Genomic DNA, 17779 nt, shown 5'->3' with positions numbered 1-17779 from the left:
GGCCGCGCCAGGCTCAGGCCCCGCCCTTCGCGCCCGTGGCTGGCCACGCACGCCCCGCCCCCAGGCGGCCGGAGGCGGGAGCACGCCAGGAGCACGCCCCGCCCACGCCCCGCCCCTGCGCACGCCACGCCCCCAGGCGGCCGGAGGCGGGAGCACGCCACGCCTACGCCCCGCCCCTGCGCACGCCCCGCCCCCAGGCGGCCGGAGGCGGGAGCACGCCAGGAGCACGCCCCGCCTACGCCGCGCCCACGCCGCGCCCCCTGCGCCGAGCGCACGCCCCGCGCCCGCTTCCAGCTCGGTGCGGCCCACCCCGGATGTCCGCCCCTCACTGACCCGGAGCAGAGGACATGGCGAACCAGGTAGGCCTGGCCGTGCAGCGCTAGCGAGTCCGAGGACTGAGGGGACAGAGGGGAAGCACAGGATGGAACCGGGGCGCTGACCGCGCGGGGCTGGGCCCGTGGACAGGCGTGAGCTGTGGATCCGAAATGGTGCCTTGGGCGAGCTGCTCTGCGGGAAGGAAGGGAAAGTATCTTTGCTGCGTTGGGCTCCTTTCTGGAAAGGGCTTGGCTGCTTCTGCGGCAGCCGGAGCGGAGTGGGGGTGGGGAGAGCCGGAGCGGGGCGGCGGGGGGGAGTATCCTGGTAGAAGTGGGTTTGGAGCGCTAGAGCCTTTGCATATTATAAAATAAGTGACTTCCCGGGGGTCATTCTTGCATTTAGCAGAACTACAGCCAGAACCCGTGTTCTCCTCACCCTTAAGGTTGCCGTGCTTCACGATTGTAATTCATAATTGAACAGTTACGGTGACTCCAAAGAATGTATTTGGGGAGGACGCCTAGGTCCCTTTCAGTATTAATATTTTTTTTAAAAAAGCATGTTTTTTTTTAAGATTTTATTCATTTATTTATGAGAGACCTAGAGAGAGAGAAAGGCAGAGACACAGGCAGAGGGAGAAGCAGGCTCCATGCACCGGGAGCCCGACGTGGGATTCGATCCCGGGTCTCCAGGATCGCGCCCTGGGCCAAAGGCAGGCGCCAAACCGCTGCGCCACCCAGGGATCCCCAGTATTAATATTTTTGAGCACTTAAGGTACCAGGAGTTTATGTCCTCTTTTAACCCTCCCGTGACACTTCTGCGAGGTATTATCCCCATTTTACAGAACAAAAATTGAAGCTTAGGGGTTGAGAGTGCTTAGTGGTCACATTAAGATAATCAAGATTCCGATCCAGGTCCGTCCCTGTGCCAGGAACTATTCCAGGTTCCTGAAATATGCATTAGACGATGAAGAAAGCCAGAAATAAGAGAATAACGTGAATAAACCATCTAAAGTCGTTTAGTGTTTTAATGTTTTGCAAACTTGAGAAATTTTCCAGAAAGACTTATGACCTTGAATGCTGAAGTTGAAAAGAAATGGTAGACTCTAGACGATCTTTTAGACTTAACAACTTTGCAAGTTGTTTTTCCTTATTACCAAATGCCTTTATTCGGAGGTGAAAAATGATAATCCTGTGATAGTTCAGATGCTGACGTAGGGCAATTGCCCGTGGATTTAGAGTGGAGCTTTGTTTTACTTAGAATTGTCATTGAAAGAAAGAGGTTGATCTTTCAGCATTCCTGAAAATGGGGCAAAGGGGCACAAAAATTTAGATTATGGGTGAATTACAGTACAATAAGGTATTTTAAGAGAGGGACCATGCTCCCATAACTTTTTACAACATAATTATTCCTGTTGCTTAAATTCTGTAGGATACATGACTATCCTGAATTTGACCTTTTGGGACTTTGTTTTGAGATTTATGGTACATTGAGTTGAAAACAGATTCAGATGCAATATCTGAATTTTCTTACCATCGGATTTAGTACCTGAACTTTAATTGTAAAAACAATAATTTCCAGCCCTACCAGTTTACACAAGCTGCTCATCTCTCTATGTAGTCCAACTCTCCTTGCATTCACACCTTTTGTTCTATTGCTACTAATAAATATTGACTCGTTTTTGCAAAGCTACACTATGCCAAGGACTCTGTTAGGGACTATACATACTCGTTTTCATTTACTTCTCACAATAGCTTTTTGTAATTGTAGGTGTTTTGTCACTGTTTGTAACTAACACTCATCCTTTTGTATCCTAGTTAAAAGTGAAATCCATCCACCAAAGTTAAGTCTTTCTCCACTTTGTGCATTCTGTAGCATTTTATGCCTCTCCCTTTAACTTATACTTGTTGGAACTGCTGACTTTCAAGTCTGTCTCCTATAAACCCAGCAGTTTGCAACCTTTATTCTGTCAACACATTTCATAAGCATTATCTGAACTAATCAAAGCTTTAGGGGTTTGTGGGGGAGGGGTGGTAAAATAGGTGAAGGAGATTAAGAGGGTCAAACTTCCACTTATAAAGAAGTCATAAGGATGTAAAAGTACAGCTTTGGGAATAAAATCAATAACATTGCAATAACTTTGTATGGTGACAGATGGATAAGCAGATCTACTGTGGTGATCATTTCTTTATGTACTTAAACATCAAATCAAGGGCGCCTGGGTGGCTCAGTCAGTTAAGCATCTGCCTTCTGCTCAGGTCATGATCCCAGGGTCCTGAGATCAAGTAAGCCCTGTGTAGGGCTCCCTGCTCAGTGGGGAGCCTGCTTCTCCCTCTACCACTACCCCTGCTTGTGCTCTTGCTCTGACAAATAATTAAAATCTTAAAAATAAATAAATAAACATCAAATCACTATGTTGTGTACCTGAAACTAATATAATATTCTTTTTTTTTTTTTTTTTTTATGATAGTCACAGAGAGAGAGAGGCAGAGACACAGGCAGAGGGAGAAGCAGGCTCCATGCACCGGGAGCCTGACATGGGATTCGATCCCGGGTCTCCAGGATCGCGCCCTGGGCCAAAGGCAGGCGCCAAACCGCTGCGCCACCCAGGGATCCCCCTAATATAATATTCTATGTTAACTATGTTTCAATTAAAAAAAAAATATTTTTAACTCCTCATTTACACCTGATTCTCTGGTAAAGGAGAAATGTACTGACTAGAATTTCTAACAATACTATGCTACAGAAATATGATACAAGTCCCATATGGAGTTTTTACTTTTCTAGTAGTCACTTTAAAAGTGAATAAAGGGGATCCTTGGGTGGCTCAGCGGTTTAGCGCCTGCCTTTGGCCCAGGGCGCCATCCTAGAGTCCCGAGATCAAGTCCCGCATCGGGCTCCAGGCATGGAGCCTGCTTCTCCCTCCTCCTGTGTCTCTGCCTCTCTCTCTCTCTCTCTGTGTCTATTATGAATAAATAAATAAATAAAATTTTTTTAAAAAGTGGATAAAAACTTACTCCATATTACAGTAATCCGCCCCCATCCACAGTTTCAGTTACCCAAGGTCAGCTGCCATCCAGAAGCAGGTGATCGTCCTTCTGATCTATTGTCAGAAGATCAGTCAATAGTAGTCTAACACTGCATTACAACGGCCACATCACTCATTTCACTTCACTTCACACTTCACCTCGTGTAGGCATTTTATCACCTCACATCATCACAAGAAGGGTGAGTACATACAGTACAATAAGGTATTTTAAGAGAGAGACCATACTCACATAACTTTTTACAACATAATTGTTCTATTTTATTATTGTTAATATCTTACTGTACCTAATTTATAAATTAAACTTTATCATAAGTATGTTTGTATAGTTTCAGACATCTGCTGAGAGTTTGATTATGTATCCTCAGATAAGGAAGAACTACTGTATTCAAGTTACTATCCTGACATATAATTCATATTTTTTAAATACTGAAATACTTTTCCTTTTTTTTTTACTAAGTCTTCATAATCTGGATAACTTTTACACTTACAGTTTGTATCAGTATAGACTGGCCATTTTCTAAGTGCAATAGCCACACGTGGCAATTGGCTACTATATGGTATAGCAGAGTTAAAAGGGGTAGATACAGTATTTTTTTAAGGTGTTTTATTTATTTATTCATGAGAGACACAGAGAGAGAGAGAGAGGCAAACATACAGGCAGAGGGAGAAGCAGGCTCCGTGCAAGAAGCCTGATGCGGGACTTAATCCCGGATCCCGGGATCATGCCCTGAGCCAAAGGCAGACACCCAACTGCTGAGCCACCAAGGCATCCCAAAAGGGATAGATAGAGTATTTTAAAATTCCCCCATTCTGATGCTCTTTATGCTTCTTCCCACTTTGCAGGTTTGTACTAAACTAGTATTAACTTAAGCCATCCTTAGCCAAAGGAATACCGTAGGGTACATGTTAAGCATTCAGATTCCCTGGATCTCATGCCAGACCTACTAAATCGGATTGTCTTGGAACCTGTATTTTTGACATGCTCCTGCTTATGCATTGTAGAAGGTCATTAAATATTTAATAATAAAATTCCTTAACCAAAAGAGGCTTTTATATATATAATGGTCATCTCCATTAAATTTTTTAGTGAACATTGTTTAAGTGAAACCTAAAAATATGCAAAACAGTTCTCCATATCACTTTGAGGTGTATAGTTTTTTATGATTGTGTGATACACTTTTTAAGATTAGCATTCATCAGGATCTAAACTAACTAATAAGTAGTTTGTTATTAGTGCAGGAGGATAAACGACTTGTTCTCTTTTTTTCCCCATTTCAGGTTATCAAGTGCAAGGCTGCAGTTGCCTGGGAGGCAGGAAAGCCTCTCTCTATAGAAGAGGTAGAGGTGGCACCCCCAAAGGCTCATGAAGTTCGAATTAAGGTAATGATACATCTAAGGCACTGGAAAAGAAGACTTACAATTAGGTCTCTGGGTAAATGAGTCCTCTGAGGATAAATCCCAAAGGCCAGTGTGTCAAGGAGAAGGCATTGAAAGTCATCCAGCCTTAGAATCACAACATCCTCCTCTTATTTTACCCCCTTCGCTTTTGCAGCACTCCTCTCCATCTTTTTAGCTTTGATATTGAGCTCAGCAGTATTTCCCATGGATCACTGGATTACTGCAATTTATCATCTGTAACCTGTGTTTAAGAAGCCTTTGTAAGCTAGTCCTCTTTCTGCCTGTTCTGTAACTTAAAATATGTGATGGCACATTAGAAACAAAAGACGAAATGATCTTCAGTTTTGTTAGAGGAGATTTCAAATAAGATTTGGAAAGAGGCTCCTGATTTGACTGGAGCAAGAAGCAAGTGAAGAGAAATATATATATGTGTGTATATATATATATATATATATATATAAATATTTATATAAGTATATATGTATACAGACATAGATATATTAAAATATCTATATATAAAGTAGATATAAATATATAAATATTTATAAATACATATACACACACACACACACACATAAAGAAAGAAAAAAAGAAAGCAAGCTTAGAGAGCTCTAAAATGTACTGAGCTTTGCAGACAAAGTCTGTATTCAGGGAATCCATAAGTCTAATGCTTCTCAACCTCCGTTGTGGCAGAGAAAGCCTCTCCAGAGGCTACCCCTGGAGAGGGGGATATTGCACAAGGCAGCCAACTGGGTATTTTTAGCATTCTACTCTGTACTTGTTTTGATATACAACTAATATTCTAGAAAAAATAAGCTCTTTCTTGCTGTGAATTAGAGTATACTTTCCCTATCTCACCTCCAAATGCTCATGCTCTTATGCATCAAATATTAGGTTGAGAAGCCCAGGGCCAAAAAGTTTCCAGGATCCTTTTCAACCCACACTCCGGAATCTGCAGTCTTATAAATTTATACATTTTTCTTTAAATTTAGAAGTTAACCTGATTGTGATTATGCCACTGAAAAAGAAAATGTGTCCTGTGATGTACTAAGATGAGCTGAATGGAACATGTCATCTTCTCTGGGAAACTACTAACAAATAGCAAAAAAATGTTACCTTATAAGCAGGTGGTGTATAGGTGAGAAAGAAGCATAAATATAAATACTCCAAGACTTTTTTTCTGTGCTTTTAGTGGTTTAGTAAGATGAGTCACTTAAAAGCAGAAAGATGAGACTAAAGGGCTATTTAAGTAGAAGTTATGTGTGGCTGCTAAAAGCGGAGTTGGTTTCATTAAAAGCTCTGAATTTTGGCCCCAAATAAGCAGGCGGTCAGATTTCAGAGGTAGTCCGTACCTTCTTAGAAGTTGCATTTGTCAGGGCACCTGGATGGGTCAGTCAGTTAAGTAAGTGTCTGACTCTCGGTTTCAGCTCAGGTCTTGATCTCAGGGTTGTGAGATGTAGCCCCAAGTGAGGCTGAGTGAGTGTGGAGTCTGAGATATTCAGAGATATTCTGAGATCTTCTTGAGATATTCTCTCTCTCTCTCTCTCTCCCTCTCTCTCCCCCCCCCTTCCCCCCCCTCCCTCTCAAAATAAAATATATGGGGAAAAAAGAGGAAAAGAAATCACATTTGTCAATAGGGAGGAGGCTTCACAGCAGTGAAGTGAGCCCCACCTGCTTTGTACACCAGTCATATTCCCCTCCACACCTGGAGGCTCGGTGCCCATAAAATCCCCTTGTTTACCTGCTCTTGCTAGCATGCACTGAAAAGGAGATAGATGTACCATTTTTTTGCATATAAATACACCATTATTTTTATGTTTCACTTAAAAATTCTGCCAATTCTAATTGTTCAGATACCGTAGATGACAAGCACGTGCTGATTTTAAAGAGGTTAAAATACCAAAGAAATGTATCTTAGAATCAATGAAATACACTATTAAAAATGCCTTTCCTTTGGCCTGTATCTCACTCTGAATTGCATGCAAACACACTTAAATGGTCTCTAATATCCTGTTAGATTATTGCCACTGCAGTTTGCCACACCGATGCCTACACCCTGAGTGGGGCTGATCCTGAAGGAAGTTTTCCAGTGATCCTGGGACATGAAGGTGCTGGAATTGTGGAAAGTGTTGGCGAAGGAGTTACTAAGCTGAAAGCAGGTAAGGGGAATTTGAACCACTTAATTTTATAATTTCAAGTTATTTCTGCAAGGAAATTATATTTCTAATAAGCTATACACTGTTTCTTCGTGAACAAGTTATCACTTGAGTCTTTGTCAAGAAGGAAATTACTCCTTATCTGGGAAGCCACAAATATTTGAGAGCCTTTTTCATATTCTGTGACTACTGTTCATCTAGAATTATTTAAGTATATTTCCAAAACCAGTTTTGATCAATTAAACAAGAATTTTTAAAGATCCATCAGTAAGTCAGTATTTTGAAGTTTGTGGCCTTGTTCTTCAGTTGCAATTTTAAGAGCTTCATTTCAATCAAAATTTTGTACTTGTATTTCTTCCGTAGCCAGTGTCTGAATGATGTTTTGTAGGTAGAGTTCTAAGTTGAAGTTCTTAACTTTGCCAAGTCACATGAGTTGAGAGGAGTGGGTATTTGCAGGGGCTGATGTATCCATTTAGAAACAGATGCTCCCTATTCAAGATAATGTCTTTGCATGTTTCCCAGGTGACACTGTCATCCCACTTTACATCCCACAGTGTGGAGAATGCAAATTTTGTCTAAATCCTAAAACAAACCTTTGCCAGAAAATAAGGTTAGTATCTTTGTTACTTTATTCTTAAAATAATAAGTAATTGTGTGGCAGTCTACGTGAATTATTTCATTCCAGCTTTATGGCAGCCCCACTTTCACTGGTATCACCATTTTCATAGATTAGAAAATTAAGACTCAGAAATTAAGTGGCTTACTCAGTATCATAACTATTAGATAAAACAATTTTCTGAACCATTCTCCTTCCATAACTCTAGGCTAAATTCGCCAAAACAACTGTTAAGGAGGGGCATACTTATGAAATTAAATGAAATCATTTTTATGGGCCATTTTATTGTCCATGAAATCGAAGTAATAAAACTCATAAGGTTATTAGGAAAACTACAAGAGATAACATAACCTCTTGACACAGAAAAGGTGGTTTTATTGTAGTAAGATAACAGCACTTAAAGAACCACAACTTTGAGGCAATTTAAGATCTCCGTGCATTCACCTTTTTTCTTCTTATTGAGGTAGAACATATGTATTAAAGTACTTAGTCTATAAATCTGAAGTGTACAGCTCAATGAATTATTATGTGTATTCGTACCTAATGGTTATAACCCCTCAGATCAAGATAGAGAACCCTTCCAGAACCCTACAAAGTTACTCATATCCCTTCCATGTCAGTACCTGCCTCCCTCAAGGGAACCACTGTTCTGATTTCTTTTGCTACGGGACTTCATATATATATAGAATCACATACCATGTGTTCTTTTGTCTGGTTTCTTTCTTTCATAATGTCTGTGAGATGTATCCAGGTTGCTATGTGCATCAGTTCTTTTTGTAACTCTGTCATATTTCATTCCAAATATTTATTTATCTGTGTATTCATTTATCTGTATTTATTCTCTTTTTGATGACAGTTAAGTTGCTCCCTAAATGTTTGGGGTTATTGTGATTCATGCTGCTATAAATGTTCCTGTGCATATCTCTTGGTGGATATATGTACTACTTTGTCTGGGGTCTTTTCCTAGGATTGGAATTGCTAAATGTAATACTGTGATTTCATTTAGATGACCAAATGTATATCTCTCATATGTATTTGGTTTTCTGCCATGGTTTCTGGCTCATAGCTACTAAAAGCCTTGAACTTTCCCATGTTATTTGTTATAAAGGTACCTTTGTCATATGAGTGAAGGTGACCTTTGGAAAACTGTTAGGAAACCTATGGATGGCCTGGCCTTTGGTAGGGGAAAAGGGTATATTGAGGCTGAATCAGCCAATGGCCAATATAGTCAATGATGACTATAACTAAGCTTCCATAAAACCCCAAAAGGACTGGGTTCAGAGAGGTTTGGGGCAGGTAAACACATGGAGACTGAGGAGACTGACATACCTAGAGAGCGTGTGGAAGCTCCTCAGCTTTTCCCCATACTTCCTGTGCATCTCTTCATCTGGCTGTTGATTCATATTTTTTATCATATCCATTAATAACATAAGTGTTTCTATGAGTACCATGAGCCGCTCTAGGAAATTAAAAGAACCTAAGGAAGCAGTCTTTGAACCTCCAGTCTGTAGCTGGTGGGTCAGAAGCATGGGTAACATGGGGCACCTGGGTGGCTCATTTGGTTGAGCCTCTGACTCTTGGTTTCAATTCAGGTCATAGGGTCAAGCCCTGTGTCGGGCTCTGCACGTGGCACCAAGTCTGTTTGAGATTCTCTGCCTCTCCCTCCCCTCCTCCCTCAGCTCATATGCACACATGTGCACTCTCTCTCAAATAAATAAAATCTTAAACACACGCGCGCGCACACACACACACACACACACACACACACACACACATGTAACAGCCTAGAACTTGCAACTGGCTTCTGAAGTGGAGGGTAGGGGGCAGTCTTTCTAGGACTGAGCCCTTAACCTGGAATATGATACTATCTCCGGGTAGCTGGTGTTGGAATTAAGTTAAATTCTCAGACACCCTGCTGGTGTCCAAGAATTGTTCAGTGTTGTGTTTGAGGGAAACCCCCCCCCGCCACACACACACACACATTGGAATTGGGTCCATGACCTAGAAGAGTGAGTCATATGTGGAAGATCCATGTGTTCTACATTTGTTTTCTAGTGCCATTGACAAAATTAGTTTTTATTTTTGGGAAACAAGATTCCATTTATTTTATAACATAAGTCCAGTTGGTTTTGGCAAAGCTGGAACCAAAATAAGTCTTGTTTTGAAAGATGATTTTTTTTTTAAAGATTTTATTTATTGATTGATGAGAGAGAATGAGAGAGAGGCAGAGACATAGGGAGAGGGAGAAGCAGGCTCCATGCAGGAAGCCCCAATGCAGGACTCGATCCTGGGACTCTGGGATCACACCCTGAGCCAAAGGCAGAGACACTCGACCACTGAGCCATCCCTGAAAGAGAATTTTCTAACACTGTCTAAAATCTTGGGACCTATCAAGTATAATAATGGTAATGGGCTTTTTGTGGCTGTCTGTAGCCTTTTAGAGGGACAGGTCCTTTCAAAGCATAAATTGTATCCCATGTCACTTTTTGTTTGAGAAAATTCCTCTGGGACAGAAGTGATTTCTTACATTAAGGAAGGCTAACCAGACTTAAGTTGCTCTCTTAAAGATGTAACAATTCTTTATGGTAGGGCTTTGTCACATAGTTGTTTTTGTTTCTGGTCACATATTTCTCTCAAAGGAAAACCATTATTTCACCTGTGTATTTGTTTATTATGTGTATTCCAAAAGACTAGCCTAAGAATGTACATCAAGTTATAGTGCATTAATTTTACTAAAAATAACAAATATTTATTAAGCACCCTGTGCTAGGCATAATGCCTTATGTAACACCTCATTTGATTTCTATAGCAATCTATAAGTAAGATAGGATTATTTCTCTCCATTTTCTAGTGAGGAAACTAAGGCACCAAGGTTAACTAACTGGCCCAAGATCACAGAAGATTTTGACCCAACACTGTTTGACTTTAGGGCCTATACTCCTAAGCAGGATGTTACATTACCTATTTAGAATATCAAAAACAATTTTTGGTACCATTTATCATACGGTTGCCTTTGTGAGGTTTTTTCATCCTTCATTAGCATTACCAACTATATAGGCCGATAAAGTGAAGAGAAAGAGAAGGGAACCTGAATCCTAGAGGACTATTTTGAAAAGATGCCTCCTAAAGATCTAACTTAGCCAATGTGGCTATTTTCATCACCTAATCTGCATAATGGCTCATAATCTGTTTGTGTAGATTCTGGTTTTGGCTCTATGCTTTAAGTTATATATGTTCACAGTTTCATGATGGAATTTTAAAATTACTTCATCTGATCCTTAAGTTGTATCTATTAAATTTATTTCAATACCCAACAGTAAGATCCAGAAGGATATCAAATGTTGGAAAAGATATGTAAGGTTAAAAGTCTTTTTTTTAAGTTTCTCTAATAAGGTATTGCTGAAAGGTGCTAAATTATTAACACATTAGAAATTAGACTTTGGGGGGGCACCTGGGTGGTTCATTCAGTTAAGTATTCAACTCTTGGTTTCAGCTCAGGTTGTGATCTTTCAGGGTCATGAGATTGAGCCTTCTGTCAGGCTTAGCTCAGAAGAGCCTGCTTGAGATTCTGTCTTACTCTGCCCCTCCTGCTCATGCCCACATGTGCTCTCTTGTGATCGCATGCTTGCTCTAAAATAAATAAATCTTGAAAGAAAAAAAAAAAGGTGGGGTGCCTGGGTGACTCAGTTGGTTAAACTTCTGCTTTCGGCTCAGATCATGATCCCAGCATTCTGGGATCGAGCCCCATATTGGGCTCATTGCTCAGTGGGAAGTCTGCTTCTTGTTCTCCCTCTGTCCCTGGCTTGTGCTTACTTTCTCACTCCCTGTCTCTCAAATAAAATTAAAAGAAAGAGAGAGAGAGAGAAAAGAGAGAGAGAGAGAAAGAAACAAAAGAAAAGAGAAAGAGAGAGAGAAAGAAAGAAAGAAAGAAAGAAAGAAAGAAAGAGAGAAAGAAAAAAATTAGACTTTGGGTCTTAGCATAATTTTCTATCTATGTGTCATTTAAAACTGATTTCTTTTTCCTGTGCATTTTGGGAAACCTGATTTTACCCTTTTTCCTTTTTTTATTTTCCTTAGAGTTACACAGGGGAAAGGATTAATGCCAGATGGTACTAGCAGATTTACTTGCAAAGGAAAGACAATTTTACATTATATGGGAACCAGCACATTTTCTGAATATACAGTTGTGGCTGATATCTCTGTTGCTAAAATTGATCCTTTAGCACCTTTGGATAAAGTCTGCCTTCTCGGTTGTGGCATTTCAACTGGTTATGGTGCTGCTCTGAACACTGCCAAGGTAAGAAATTGGTCTGGATTTTAGCTTCTGTTCTAATTTGATACAACAGAGCTTTGCTAGAATAATGCAGTGGACCCAGTCTGTGAGAAACCTGGTGATGTCCTTGACAACTTGTGCAGTGAGTACCTCATAGACTGTCTTTACTGTTAGGTGGAGCCTGGTTCTACTTGTGCCGTCTTTGGCCTAGGAGGAGTTGGATTGGCGACTATCATGGGCTGTAAGGTGGCTGGTGCATCCCGGATCATTGGTGTGGACATCAATAAAGATAAATTCTCAAGGGCCAAGGAGTTTGGAGCCTCTGAATGTATTAACCCCCAGGACTTCAGTAAACCCATCCAGGAAGTGCTCATTGAAATGACTGACGGGGGAGTGGACTATTCCTTTGAGTGTATTGGTAACGTGAAAGTCATGGTAAGTATGTTTTGCTTTATTCTTTTATTTTTTCTCTAGCTTTATTGTAATAATAGAGCATATAATAAATATACAAAATATGTGTTAATTGACTGTTTCTGGTAAGGCTTCCAGTCAACAGTAGGCTATTAGCTAAATTTGGGGGTGAATCAAATGTTCTTTATGAATCTTCAACTAGGTAGGGGGTCGACCCCCCCAACCCCTATTTATTGTCCAGGGGTCAGCTGTACATCCACTTTACTAACTTCGAGCAACAACTTCTTTAAACCTCAGTTTCCTCTTGTGTAAAATGCAAACAGTAATAACCTCTACCTGACAACAAAGTAGATACTCAGCAGGAGTATTATTCTCCATCTGCTTCCTTTATTAAAGATATTAGAATTTTGAACTAGGATTTACTTTAATAACTAGACAGCAAATAAAAGCTTTAAATTGTTCCATTTTTTGCTAACATGGTAGTCAGGTTAATGAATTTGTTAAGTACCTGTTAAAACTGTTGAATGAAATTACATTTAATGTAATATCTCCCCCAAAGATATTTTACTGATATTCTCAGCAAAATGCACTGACTTCTGTGATTTGGTCCTATCCCTGCCTGCAGAGAGCTGCGCTAGAGGCCTGCCACAAAGGCTGGGGTGTCAGCGTCATAGTTGGAGTAGCTGCTTCAGGTGAAGAAATCGCCACTCGTCCATTTCAGCTGGTAACAGGGCGCGTATGGAAAGGCACTGCCTTTGGAGGTAATTTAGTGAGTGAACACATTTTCTCTTTTGTTATTTCCATTGGCAGAATTTTAATCCCAGGCTGATTTTTTTGTTTGTTTGTTTTAACAAGAATGTTCCCATCTCATCATAAGTTGTGTGTATAGTTTTTTGTTTGTTTTTTTGCAGGGGAGGGTGTTTCACATTGAGTCAGTATTTATTCCTGGAGCTGAGGAGATGTTCAACTTCCTCTGAAGTACAAGATCACTTTTTACACACAAATCAGTATCCTGTTGATGAGGAAATAGTTGGGGTAGGGCAGGAGTGAGAAGTTGGTTCCATGGTACGCTAACAACAGTGTCAATCACACTGTTACACTGTGGACTTAAATAGGTTATTGGCATTTCTCCCATTTTTCCAGAGTGCAGTTTTTGTTGGATATGATTATATCTCTTTTCTACATAGTACTGATTTCACCAATAACCAATACAAAGCCTTAAACTGAAAGTACTATATTAGACAAAACCTTATAACAAAATTGAAAAGCTGCCAGACTGATCATTTTTCCCTTTTGTGATCCTAAAAAAGTACATGGTGGTTTGAGGTTGCCTAACTACTGGTAGAATGCTGAGAAACATTTTCCATCTTTTTTGTGGTTGCTTAGCTAGGAAGCACAAATCATGCTTCTATATCTCAACAACCATAATTGAATGAAATTTCAAGTTTTTGTAAGTTTTTAAGACTATATATAAAAATCACATGAGTTTTTAATACTCTGTATTTAACAAAGTATCACTTACAATCATCATCCTCATATTGTTTTTTCATCATCCTCATATCCACTTTTTTGAAGGTCAGAGGAAAAGATCAGGAAAGTAGGAGGGGTTTCGCCAAAGTTTTCTGACTTATTACTATAGAATTCATCATAAAAATGTCACAGACTCCCTGGGTGGCTCAGTTGGTTAAGTGTCCGACTCTTCCTTTCAGCTCAGGTCATGATCTCAGGGTCTTGAGATTGAGCCCCATGTCAGGCTCAGCATGGAGTCAGCTTGAGTTTCTCTCCCTCTCCTCTGCCCCTCTCCAATGCATATGTGTGGGTGTGGGTGTGCACACACACCTGCACACTCTCTCTGAAATAAATAAAACCCTTAAAAAAAAAGAATTCCTTTAAAAAAAAAGTCAAGCTGACCAAACCTGCCTTTCCAACTAGATGTGTGCCTCACGTATTTTAGAATAGAGTTTTAAAGCCACACATCTTTCTCAGGTCCTTATCTATATCTTAAAGGGCCTTCTGAGCCTGAGAGACTGAGCAAGATGATCCTAATCTCTCACTGAAGCCTCATCCTCCCAGCACATGCTGGTTGGGAAGTAAGCTGGAGCATTGGGGCCCAATGGGTGTTGTTAAAATATGACCCACAGATGGAAATAGAACTTTTGGTGTAGAGAATAGTGGTGACTATACTTGTCTTGGTTACCAGGAGATTTAAAGCAGAAAGAAAGGGGCACCTGGCTGGCTCAGTGGGTAGAACATGTGACATTTGATCTTGGGGTCATGAGTTCAAGTCCCATGTTGGGTGTAGAGCCTACTTTAAATAAATAAAAATAATTTTTTAAAAAAAGGACAGAGGGGCAGCCCGGGTGGCTCAGTGGTTTAGCGCCACCTTCGGCCCAAGGCATGATCTTGGAGACCCAGGATCGAGTCCCCCGTCGGGCTCCCTGCATGGAGCCTGCTTCACCCTCTGCCTGTGTCTCTGCCTCTCTCTCCCTCTCTGTGGGTGTCTCATAAATAAATAAAATATTTTTAAAAAAAGGAGAGAGAAAAAGCCCCACAGTCTGTAGGGGAAGAATAATTGGTAGAGGACATAAGAATAGAGATTTGGATAAAGGCTCAAAAGACGTTTTAGATAAGCTACAATGTGTACCTGGGTACCTGGGTGGTTCAGTCAGATTAAGTGTGCCTTCAGCTCAGGCCATGATGATTGCAGGGTCCTAGGATCCATCTCCTCTGTTTGGAGCTCTCCACTCAGTGGGGGGTCTGCTTCTCTCTCTGACCCTCCCCCTGCTCTTGTGCTCACATGCTCACTCACACGCTCTCTCAAATAACTAAAAGAAAATTTTTTTAAGTGTCCCTGGTTTAAAAGGTAGGAAGGCTTTTTTATTGATTTATTGCTTCTTTCAATACAAGTGAAAGATTGGAGTATTTTTGTTTAAAATCTTAAATAGCTAAAAATTTCCCACTTTCGTTTTCAGTTTCACAGTTTTCTAGGGTTAGATGCTATCCCTAATTTCATTGTTGAATTTAAAACCAAAGAAATAAAGTCACATATCACATCACTTTTATTCTTTCCTGAGTTTTATGACTATAGAAATCTTTGCTGCTGTGGACCTAGATAGGTTTATTCTAAGACTTCCAGAGTTCTATCCTGGATAGTTTAAAACTTAGTCTCAATTGGCTAAGCTATTAATGAGATTTTAGTAAATCTCAGTACAGTAAAAGAGAAATACTCAAAAGGCATTTACTGTTTTCTTTTTTAAAGACGTGTATTAAATTCTTTCTCCTTTGTATATGCTGATTTTGAAGTTTTTCGTTCCTCTTTAATTCATGAAAAAATTTAATCTCTTTAATGTCTGTCAGCCACTAAGCAATAAATATACTATAAAGATTTGTTGAGTGAATTAATAGACATATGATTTCTTTTAGGATGGAAGAGTGTGGAAAGTGTCCCAAAGTTGGTGTCTGAATATATGTCCAGAAAGATAAAAGTTGATGAATTTGTGACTCACAGTCTGTCCTTTGACCAAATTAATGAAGCCTTTGACCTGTTGCATGCAGGAAAGAGGTAAGCTTCCTCTTTAGATATATATTATAAAACATAGTAATGATTTAGGGTTCATAGAGGAAGGGTAAAAAAAAAATTATTTTAGTGGTCTTAAAAGATAGCAGTTAAAAACCTCTTTATTGCTTCCTTCTCTTACAGCATTCGAACTGTTGTAAAGCTTTAAATTCAACAGAGAAAACATGTCCATCCTTGTACTGAAGTCTTGTGGTCCACCTGGAACAGCCAGACAAGTAGGGAGATGCTCTTCTAAGTTCACAGTCTCTTAGACCTTTTCTACTACTACTTTTAGAGTAACCTTCTCTAGGGAATAATATTTTTTGTATAATTCATAAATCTCTAATCAAGGACAAGGCTAATACAGTCATAAATCTGTTTTCTGAACTCTCCTTCACATGAATAATTGCCAACCCATTAAGGAGTATTCTAACATAATAAAAGTAATTTCTGTATATGTCTAGGCTGTTTTATGCTGAATTCATTCTCATGGTTCCTATCCCCATAATCTTCATTCTTTAAAGGAAAGCTATAGGAAACAGGGCAGTGATATCTGAACCATGCCACCTTCCATCCTCAGCAATGTTTGCTTAACTTTTAAGAGTCTCTGGCCCATTTACTAAAGAACAATTTCCCCTGCCATCAGGGGCAAAGTTCATCAAAACCAAGTCTGCCTCTGTGAGATTACATTCTTGAGAATAGATCCATGCTCAGTATGTTCAGACATACTCTCCCAGTTCCTGGTAAGGCATCTACCCCACCCTGGGCACTAAACTTCACTGACAAAACTACCTTCTGGGCATAAGTAGGTGAATGTGTGTTGGTAGTGGCTCTATGAACTTTAAAGAACATTAAAAAATACATACTAAATTTCAAAGTTCCCCAGTACTTTTTCAGATCGTCACATTTTACCACTTCTAGATCACACTGCCTTTCCTCTCCAGAGGTTTTTTTGTGAATTATCTGTCCACACTACAGAGGAATTATCTTTCCTTGTCACCTAGAATTTGGTGTTTTTTACTCATGCATGTTGTTACACTTTTAGTATACATATCCATTAACCTTCTAGTCTTTGGTATTGAAAACCTAATACTGTCTGGTTCTGCAGCTTTCATTTTTTACTGATTATTGTGTGATGAATCCATGTTATTGTGTATTGAATCCATATGATGCTCTCATTCACTAATTTTAATACTATGCAATAGTATTTAGTTATATGAGATAACAGTTTATCTGCTGTCCAAATGATGGCATAAAGTAGCTTTCAGAGCTGTTTCTGTATTGCTAACAACACTGGGGAAACAGTCTTGTATATCTTGATCATTGTGTTGGTTACTTAGTATGTATAGATGCTTGACCCATGAACACCATAGGTTTGACCTGCACAGATCTACTTACACATGGATTTTTTAATAGTACAGTACTGTAAATGTATCTTAACATTTTTTTCTTTAGCTTACTTTGTTGTAAGAATTCTCTTTATAATGCATATTTTTAAAATATGTCAATCAACTGTTATCTTAAGGCTTCCAGTCAACAGCCAGAAGTAATATGTGGGTTTTCAAATGCGTGGAGGGTCAGCAACCCTGACCCCTGCATTGTTCAAGAGTCAACTCTATATCATAGAATAAGTATATCTTAACTTTACTAGAAATTGTCAGGTTGTTCCTCAAAAAATGGTTGGAAACTTTTGCAAATCAGATGGGTGTGAAATAGTATTTCATTACTTTGGTTTGCATTCTCCTCAGTTACTAAAGTACTATTACCATGCATTCATATTTCCTTCTTTGTGAAGTATCTGTTCACATCCTTTGCTCATTTTCCTATTGGATTATCTTCTCTGATTAATTTTTAGAAGTTATTATAGATGCCAATTCATCAGTTTTATATTTTAATGTATGTCCAAGAATTGAAAATTCAAATAGAGAAAATTATATAAGAAAGAAGAGCAACACTTCTGTCCCACAACAAAAAGTTGATTATGGTCAAGTTTATATATCTTCCCAAT

At 39.6% G+C, this 17779-nt stretch overlaps 1 protein-coding gene across 2 annotated transcripts; it reads left to right on the top strand.

The window, feature by feature from the left end:
• Positions 1-218: 218 nt before the first annotated feature.
• LOC121493036 (alcohol dehydrogenase class-3) lies at positions 219-16228 on the top strand. 2 transcript variants are annotated; one of them, XM_041758530.1, is made up of 9 exons: positions 219-359; positions 4640-4741; positions 6777-6918; positions 7438-7525; positions 11609-11828; positions 11979-12239; positions 12841-12976; positions 15639-15777; positions 15916-16228. In XM_041758530.1, the coding sequence occupies exons 1-9, from the start codon at positions 348-350 to the stop codon at positions 15938-15940; spliced, it is 1125 nt and encodes a 374-aa protein (XP_041614464.1). In that variant the 5' UTR covers positions 219-347; the 3' UTR covers positions 15941-16228. The 2 variants fall into 2 exon arrangements, with proteins under 2 accessions (XP_041614464.1, XP_041614462.1); XM_041758528.1 differs by lacking the exon at positions 219-359 and adding an exon at positions 380-521.
• The last annotated feature ends 1551 nt before the right edge of the window (positions 16229-17779 follow it).

Source organism: Vulpes lagopus, chromosome 6, assembly GCF_018345385.1.
Source record: "Vulpes lagopus strain Blue_001 chromosome 6, ASM1834538v1, whole genome shotgun sequence".
Lineage (NCBI taxonomy): Eukaryota > Metazoa > Chordata > Mammalia > Carnivora > Canidae > Vulpes > Vulpes lagopus.
This window is presented reverse-complemented; position numbering and strand designations above follow the sequence as displayed.